Genomic DNA, 9,639 nt, shown 5'->3' with positions numbered 1-9,639 from the left:
TTCCTTATTCATCAATAATGCATTTGCAATTTTAGCTTGTTACAGAAACAGCTGTTGAATGTTGTATGGTTTGCTGCCATACCAGTATAACTATCTTGTTGGATTTTTTTTAATTAGCATGATTCATTTTTTTTTAATCGAACAACATTTTAAAGATACTTTAAACACTAGATCATAGGACTAGGCCATGATGCATTTAGGTGTGTTCATAAATGACACTGAAAAGTCCATTTGTGTAACATCTATTTATTACCACCAGAAAATGAGAAATTTGGATAATACAAAGATCAGCTTATTTAAATTTCCGAATAAGAAAAATAAAAGAAGCACAAACATGAGGTTACATTGTGTATCACGAATAGAGGGAAGGAGCAAAGTTCTACCCAAACAAAGTGAAAGACTCAGTACTAGAGTACTAAATGTAAAGATTTTTTTTTTTTTTTTTGCTACACTCTGTGACTCTAATGCCGATCTTTAATTTGACAAAACTGGAACTGGAAGAGTGGAAAACGAGAGACAGAAAAAGAGGAAGAAAGACGGGAGAGCAGGATGTTAGTTGAACAGTGAGGTTGAATGAGAGGCTGGTTTAGAGCGCCCCCCTGTGGCTGCCTGAAGTTATAACAGGAGGAGCAGGATCGGCTTTCACTACAATATGAAAAAAGAAAACGAATTCAAACTAAGTCTCTGCGAATTAATCCTATTTCTAAAGAACAATTCATGTATGCATTGTAAAAAAAAAAAAAAAAAAAAAAAAACACCATATCAACAATAATAGTAATCATCAATATTACAAGTAACAACTTTTTAACCAATAGATGCTGGTTTGCAGTTGAATACGATTCTGCTTTGCTGATCACATTACCCACAGACACTCACACAGAGAAGAAGTCCGACCCCACGCTCACCTCCCCTATGAAGGGCCAAGTAAGGATTCAAGCAGGACATGTAAGGACTGGATGGATCAAGGGGCACAGGAAAATGAGGGAAAAGGGGAGGGAACAGGTTTCAAAATAAGGTGGACTGAGGCAGTTTTAGTAGCACCCTGCTGTGGAAGTTTCCGCTCCCCTTAAGCAGACTGACCCCAGACACCACCCTGTTTTTCTCTCTGGACAGCGGAGTTATTGTGAGCGCAGGGCGAGACTTCTTCTCTTTACATGCATGTTCAATGTGTGGCCCTAAAGCGGCCATGGGTGGACCTCGTTTACGCTCCAAATGTGATCATGTGAGACTATGTGTATGTATGTGTGTGTCTGTGTGTGTTTGTGTACGTGCATGTGTGTGTGTGATCAGCAGCACCTGTTACATGCACATATAGGTACCCTACGCGTCATTTAGACAGCACTAGCAGACTGAGACACAGTTACTCCCCATCACTGATACTCTAAACTCTACCAAGAAAAGCAGGAGGAGAACAAGTGGAGAGACAGAAAGAAATAAAGAGGGCGATAGAAAGAAGGGGTGAGTTTAAGCACGCTCTCCACGGATGCGGCGTGCCAGCTGGATGTCTTTGGGCATGATGGTGACACGCTTGGCATGGATGGCACACAGGTTAGTGTCTTCAAACAGACCGACCAGGTATGCCTCACTGGCCTCCTGCAAGAATACACACAAAAATGGTCAGTTCATCAGGCATAAACATGTAAGAAAGTCAAAAACTAAGGAAATCAACATTCAAATCTTCAAACAACAACATGTGGAAGAAAAGTTAATAATCCTGATACATACCTGCAGTGCACCAATGGCAGCGCTCTGGAAACGCAGGTCAGTTTTGAAGTCCTGGGCAATCTCTCGAACCAGACGCTGGAATGGCAGCTTACGGATCAGCAGCTCAGTGGACTTCTGATACCGACGAATCTCACGCAAAGCCACAGTACCGGGCCTGCAGACAACAAAAATGCTTAAAGCAGGGGTCCTCGCAACTTCTTCTTTGCTGTGTACAATTACAAGTCTAGAATATCACCTGTAGCGATGAGGTTTCTTGACTCCTCCAGTCGAGGGAGCGCTCTTGCGGGCAGCTTTGGTAGCCAGCTGCTTACGAGGAGCTTTTCCTCCAGTGGACTTACGAGCAGTCTGCTTGGTACGGGCCATTGTTAGTCAATATCACCTGAGAGAAAAGAAAATATATTTAGAGTATTTTTAGAACACAGTTAAGTCAGTAAATCATGGACGGCTTATGGCATACAAGGCAGGAATGTAAAACAAATTATCATACTTTAATAGTGCTTTCTCTTGTCTCTGTAATATAAAGCAGTGAGTCTTGTGCACAGACAGACTAAGATATAAAAGTGAATAAATCTCTACTAAAAATAGCGTCTCTAGTTTTACACTTGTTTTGGTATTTGACTCCCTGCCCCATATGCTATTTCAGGCCACTTCCTCCAGCTCGTCACATTAAACCCAATAAATAAAAGTAACCACTGAGCGTGGACTACGACAGGGTTTCAGCCAATCACAGACGCCTGTAAAACAACAATAAAGCGGTAGCCAGTAGAGGTTGAGGAGCGGAATAAACAAACCAATCACAGGCCGTTCTGCCAGTTGTGGGGGTAGATCAGCCTGACTAAGCCCCGCCCTAAACCGCAAGATTATGGCTGCAATTTGAACGGCAACTGGAGAGAGTCTGTGCATTGAGGCACAGGGGAGGACGTAAACTTTTAAATAAAATTCAAAATCTAATGCATGCAACGCAAAACCAATAACACAATACGGTAGCAGGCATCCTTGGGTAACTAAATACCCGCTTAGAAGGGAAATTTCCCGCGAATTTAAGCCGTTTAACCGAAGTAAATAGAGCCATACGAAAGTGGGACGGATTTCAGTGTGTCCTCCGACACGAAAAGGAGAGCCTATTTTCTCTCGCGTCTCGCCATCGGCTTTCTCATTTTCAGACGATGAGATTTTAACGTTTTAACACTTAAAATAAACATTATTCTGCGAGAAAGTTTCACAAAGCTGTTGAAAAGTATTTCAGAGAGGAGACAGTGATGCATTGGGGCACTTACCTCAGGTGAACGTGTTTTAATTCGCGCAGTGAAATATGTGCTCGGCTTGTCTGGCAGTGTCAGTATTTACTATCTCACACACAATGGGAGCGGAGCGGCCAGAGCCAAAATGGCCGCGATGTCAATCATTTTCTCCCAGAATGCACCTCAATAAAACTGTAAACACAAAAATGCCGATTTTTACAGTACCAGTTGCGTTATTAATTTGCGTTTCCGTTACGAATTTCCTTGGCTGAAAGCCAAATGTAATAAAAGTGATTAATATTAAGTATTTAAAGTACCGTGTTTCAGATGGGATTTTACTGAAATCCTTTGTTTTTCTGTTTGTTCCTTGGAGGTCATCAGGTTTATAGGAGACAGGCTAATGGGTTCATCTACCGCTGGTTATATAATAATCCTTATTGTTTATCATTGATTATCATCATCATATTATTATTATTATTATTACTACAGATCTAAAACATTTTTCAATGTACTTATTTACAAAAAAATAGTTTTTTTGTGACTCTGGACCACAAAACCAGTCATAAGGGAATTTTTTGAAATTGTGATTTATACAACATCTGAAAGCTGAATAAATAAACCTTCCATTTTTGTATGTTTTTTTTAAGTATAGGACAATATTTGGCCAAGATACAACTATTTGAAAATCTGGAATCTGAGGGTGCAAAACACACACACACACACACACACACACACACACACACACACACACACACACACACACACACACACACACACACACACACACACACACACACACACACACACAAAACCCAAATCTAAATATTAAAAAAAAAATCGCCTTTAAAGTTGTCCAAATGAAGTTCTTAGCAAAGCATATTACTAATCAAAATTTAAGTTTTGATATAGCTAAGGTAGGAAATGTACAAATTATGTTAATGGAACATGATATGTTTTTGGCATAAAAGAAAAATCAATCATTCTGACCCATACAATGTATTTTTGGCTATTGCTACAAATATACCCCAGCGACTTAAGACTGGTTTTGTGGTCCAGGGTCATGTTTAACATTAGACCCTTCAATTTAGGGTATTTTAAGTTCATATACTATTTTTTAAATATAGATACATAATTGTTTTGGGGTCCTACTGTGTGCTTCAGACATCATCTGGTTTTCATTTATCTGAGTGTTGGCCAGATGATCTGAGATCAGTCATACAGTGTTTTACTTATTTCAGGCTGACATTCAAAACTGCCCTCCAGCCATGCAGAAACTCTATCTTAACCAAAGTCTGCATTCCTCTCTCTCACGCTTGCTATCATTAAGGCTTCAGTGACATTTCACGAAGGATGTGCCATTAGCTATGTACCAAAACACATTCAGTTTATTTTTACATAGTTGCACATGTGGAGAAGCACTCCGTATTTTACTAAATCCAGTTCTGTATAAAGCTACAAAATCTAGCGGGACTGCAATATAATGTGTCATGTTAAGTGATTGTCTCAAGAGTCCAAAAAGCTTTTAGTTAAGGATCAGGGAGTCTCAGAAGCTAAATGTGCTTTGAAGTCTTTAATGTGTCACTCTCTAATTCATGTATAAATTGGGTAATGCATCAGATCCATTTAAAGATTAGCAATGGCTGCTCGGTAGAAGCAAAGTGGTCTTTTATTTATTTAACTTGGCATATATGTATATATATATATATATATATATATATATATTATATATATATATATATATATATATATATATATATATATATATAACCCACACTTAATGGCCGTAAGTGATGGGCCACATGAAGTATCTTACAAATGTAGGTCATCTGAAAGAATGTATAAGGTGTTACAGTTTCACAGCAATATACTGTACACTTATATTCTCCAAAACCTAGTTTACATTCTAGAATCACACCTAAACACTATTTCCGTAAGTGCAGACATCCACCTCTTATTATTGTGAGATTAATTACAGCATGAGATGCCCTCTATAATGCTTCACTGAAAATACTGATGGTAATACTGCTAATTCAGCAGTTGTATTGCAATATTTTTCATTCCACTTCCTTGTGTGCTTCTCATGGGAATGTAAGACTAGTTCAGTTCTTCTTCTTGGTAGCAGCTGCAGTGCCTTTTACAAACAACAGAGAGCACTGTCCTCCTGATAAAATCAAGCAGACTGTCTGATTAGGTAAAGAGATTCTGGAGAAACTCTAATGGGTCCATTCATATAAACTGCTACGCTGTGGAAGAGCCAGCTATATCACTGTTTTGTTTCTAAAAGTAGCCTTCTTTGTGGCAGATGGACATATTTTTCTCCCATTTCCTAAACAGATGTTTATGAGTTTTACGAATATAAGCACACAAAACTTTTTACAGTTAAACAAGGAGAAAACAGAAGTCATTGCATTTGGAAACAAAGATGAAGTTCATAAGGTAAATGCGTACCTTGACGCTAGGGGTCAAAAAACAAAAAATCAAGTCAAGAATCTTGGTGTGATTCTGGAGTCAGACCTCAGTTTCAGTAGCCATGTCAAAGCAGTAACTAAATCAGCATACTACCATCTCAAAAACATTGCAAGAATTAGATGTTTTGTTTCCCGTCAAGACTTGGAGAAACTTGTTCATGCCTTTATCACCAGCAGGGTGGACTGTTGTAATGGTCTCCTCACTGGCCTTCCCAAGAAGACCATTAGACAGCTGCAGCTCATACAGAACGCTGCTGCCAGGATTCTGACTAGAACAAAAAAATCAGAGCATATTACACCAGTCCTCAGGTCCTTACACTGGCTTCCAGTTATGTTTAGGATAGATTTTAAAGTACTTTTACTTGTTTATAAAGCACTCAATGGCCTAGGACCTACATACATTGCAGATATGCTCACTGAATACAAACCTAGCAGACAACTCAGATCTCTAGGATCGAGTCAGTTAGTAATATCAAGGGTTCACACAAAACAAGGGGAATCCGCTTTTAGCTATTATGCCGCCCGCAGTTGGAATCAGCTTCCAGAAGAGATCAGATGTGCTAATACATTAGCCACATTTAAATGCAGACTCAAAACTCATCTGTTCAGTTGTGCATTTATTGAATGAGCACTGTGCTACGTCCGAACAGATTGCATTATTTTATGTATAATCATTTTACTGTATTAATTAATTTTAAATCAATTTTTAAATAATCTTAAATGTTCTTAAATTCTGTTTTCATTGTTGTGATTATTATTTTAAATTTTTATGATTTTTATGCCATTATGATTTTAATTCCTTCTATGTACAGCACTTTGAATTACCATTGTGTATGAAATGTGCTATATAAATAAACTTGCCTTGCCTTGCCTTGCCTTGCCTTGCCATCTTGTTTGAAATATCATGCATATGTGACCTTAAAGTAGTGATGTGCATTTTTAAAATTATAATGTACATATGCATATGTTTATGTCTGACAAGACATACATATAGTCTACATAACTGTAAGAGAAGTTTATTTGTGATGTAAATATGATGTTTAGAGTTTCTGCCAACATTTAAATATTAGAATGATATAATATTACGGCTTGAGTTCACAAATAAGGCAAACAACAATCCAGCCTAATCCACCACCCACATTCATCGCCTGTGTGCACCGAAAGGTCAGCCAGGTATCACAGCAAGGTGAGACTCAGTGTGAAAACAGTTACAGCCCATATGTCCTCATCTCCACACATAACACTTTTTCCATCCCCACAGTTCTGGACCAGATTTTTCCAAACCCTTAGAGGTGGCTTTTAAGAGCATTTACCTACTATTAACTATGCTAACCCAATCACATTGTAAACTGACAGTGTCTCTGGAAACGCTTGTTGTTGGGCAGAATGCTGAGTTACTAGTAAGTAGGAACTCTGAAGTGCTGAAAAAGTTCAACAATGACCATATTTATGAGCGTGGTCAGCAGCTATAGCACAGTATGGTATGGCAGCTGCTCTATCTAGGCTCGCAGAGCACTCTAGTGTGCTAAAAACTGAAGAAAACATCAGCGCTATACAGCCCAATCAATTTCCCATCCCTTTCAGCTATTTATTAACATAATAACTTGCATTCAACACAAAACTGAATGTGGAATTTGCTCTAAATTGCACTCTTTTAATTGCAATACAGAAACTGAATGACAGGGCTGCTTTCCCCTTAAAATGATGACACAATTAGACAGTATTTTGGAAGGTGGTTGCATAACCAGGTCCACTAAGACAGAGGTTAGAGAGTTGATGGCAAGAGATGAGATCTGGCTCCTTGTGCCTTCGAGCCAAACACTTTGCTCCATGTTATTCCAGGAAGGGGACTGTCCTTGCAATTAGTGCACTGTAAGTAGCTTTGGATTAAAAGCATTTTCTAAATTGCAAAGATAAGTAAGAAAACCCCCAGCAGCATTCATGTTGGTTTCTATCTTGCGCACCAGCACTTAAATTTTAAAAACACAAAGCTTTGTTCTTAGTCTCAGAGCAAAATGCTGCGGTTGCACAGGATCAGTTGTGGTTAATATCATCAGTTTGCAGACACAGTCTGGTATTCTCAAATTACTACTCCATATGTTTTACAGTTTGTGGGCAAATTCGTTTTTTTAAGATTGCTAATCTAAAAATTTATGGCATTAAGGTATATCACAGACATGCACACAGGGTTAGGATTAGGTGTTTTGTTCTATCCTGTCCTATTTTAATATTATCCATATATGTGAATATATGCAGGCCCGCTGATGCAGCAGTTTATACTGTATCTTATACTCAGCAGCATGCATATATTTGCTTGTATTGTCCATTTCAGTGTCTTCTGCTTTGTTGCAGGGGTTATTTCATATATTTTATCTATCAAATACACTATATTGCCAAATGTATTGAGACACCACATTCTAATGAACAGGTTTGACTACTGTAGGGGTTGTGTTCTTCTAATTTGATAGCAACATCTTTGACAGGACCCTTTTCTATTGTAAAATGACAATTCCTCTGTGTATAAGGCAAGGTTCAAAAAGAAATGGTTGATTAAGTAAGTCAGTGTGGAATACCTTGACAGGTCTGCAGAAAGCAAAGTCCTAATCCCAGTTGAATATCTCTGGAGTAACTTTAAATGCAGACTTTGAGCCAAAAACTCAATACCAAACACCAATGACAATAACTATTGGTACAGTAATTTTTGACACTTCCAAAACGGTTGTAACAGAGATGGAAACACACTTTATAAATACATGAATTGTTTCCATCTTTGTTGCCACAGTTTTGGAATTGCCTTTTTCTGTTCTAAAGAAGGGGTGTCCCAATACTTTTGTCCATATAGTGAATATACAAGTCATTTGTGTTTGGTGATGAGTTTTTAGCTCAGGGTCTGCATTTAATTTCTCAGCTGAGATTAGGACTTTGCTTTCTGCAGACCAGTCACGTTCTTCTGCACTGACTAAATCAATCATTTCTTTTTAAACCTTGCCTTATACACAAAGGCATTGTCATGTTAGAATTGAAGAGGGTCCTGTCCAAACTGTTGCTGTAAAATTAGAAGCACACAATCCCCTAGAATATCATTATATGCTTAAACATTAGAATTTGTACCCATGAAAATTTCTACAGTAGTCAAACATGTTCATTAGAACGGGGTGTCCCAATACTTTTGGCAATATAGTGTATTTAATAGATAAAATATATGAAATAACACCTGCAACAAAGCAGAAGACACTGAAATTGACAATATAAGCAAATATATGCATGCTGCTGAGTATAAGATATAAACTGCTGCATCAGCGGGCATGCATTTATCCTCATATATGGATAAAGTTAAAATTAACTTTTGTATGAATTTAGCATTCTAGCCTGACAGAATATATACAATCCTTATGACATTCTTATGAGATTGCCTTGTATTGGCTGAAATGATTTAGGACATTATTAAACACAAATTATATTCTTAATACTATCAAATCTTAAAAATCTTATCCACGTGAGGTTCTTCTCCTTTTAGTCTTCTGCACACGGGTCCACTTCCTTCCAACCCCATTTCTGCTAATGGCCTGATTTGGTACCCCAGCAGAGTAAACCGGCTCTATATTTAACTTCACATTACTGTAACCTCTGTAGCAGGCTATAGGTGAATCTCATTTGCGGTTACCACTAAAGTAAACATATAGATTAGCACATGCTAACTCAGCGTACAAACCAATTGATCCTCCTTTTAGATTGTTTTTGTGACCCTTAGAAAATCCCTATATGTCATTTAATTAGTACAATGGCTATTGGAGAGCGACTGCAGTCTGAACATGTGCCTCTCAATCTCAGAATCTTGAGAAATGCCTGTTGTAACATTAAAATTCTGTTTATATTTCAAAAACATTAACTTAATCAAACCAACAAGCAACATGTTGTTGAACAGTGATTCTTGTAATTCGTCATTTGCTCCAAATATGAGAAAATAAAAGAGAAAACAAACTGCACAGTAAATATGTGCATGTTTGTATATATCATTGCTGAGTGTTAAAGATGTATAAAAGTACTGTTCTTTTAAAAGGGCTCTCAAAGTGTTTGCTGCAATATTTGGAACACTCTCAGCATACAATTTGGAGCATCCCTGAAAATTCCCAGCAGATGAGTGGCCTCTACTTCTAGGTACTATGCACTGAATGTATTTAATGTGACCTAAAAATAAAAAGGAT

At 37.8% G+C, this 9,639-nt stretch overlaps 1 protein-coding gene across 1 annotated transcript; it reads right to left on the bottom strand.

Moving 5' to 3' along the window:
• Positions 1-230: 230 nt before the first annotated feature.
• Positions 231-3,155, bottom strand: h3f3c (H3 histone, family 3C). The gene is made up of 4 exons (XM_073839848.1): positions 3,003-3,155; positions 1,961-2,104; positions 1,726-1,879; positions 231-1,593 (listed from the first exon to the last, which is right to left on the bottom strand). Exons 2-4 carry the CDS (start codon positions 2,086-2,088, stop codon positions 1,465-1,467), a joined length of 411 nt encoding a protein of 136 aa, XP_073695949.1. The 5' UTR covers positions 2,089-2,104; positions 3,003-3,155; the 3' UTR covers positions 231-1,464.
• Between the last annotated feature and the right edge of the window lie 6,484 nt (positions 3,156-9,639).

The sequence above is a fragment of the Garra rufa genome, chromosome 5 (assembly GCF_049309525.1).
Source record: "Garra rufa chromosome 5, GarRuf1.0, whole genome shotgun sequence".
NCBI classification, from domain to species: domain Eukaryota; kingdom Metazoa; phylum Chordata; class Actinopteri; order Cypriniformes; family Cyprinidae; genus Garra; species Garra rufa.
Note: the sequence above shows the minus strand (reverse complement) of the source record. Positions and strands in the feature narration are given on the sequence as shown.

Excerpts from the sequence above, each read along its gene's own strand:
- h3f3c (XM_073839848.1), bottom strand. The coding sequence starts at position 2,088 with ATGGCCCGTACCAAGCAGACTGCTCGTAAGTCCACTGGAGGAAAAGCT. Across the intron at positions 1,880-1,960 it reads AAGAAACCTCATCGCTACAG|GCCCGGTACTGTGGCTTTGC; the intron begins GTGATATTCTAG and ends TGTTGTCTGCAG. Across the intron at positions 1,594-1,725 it reads CTGCCATTGGTGCACTGCAG|GAGGCCAGTGAGGCATACCT; the intron begins GTATGTATCAGG and ends GTATTCTTGCAG.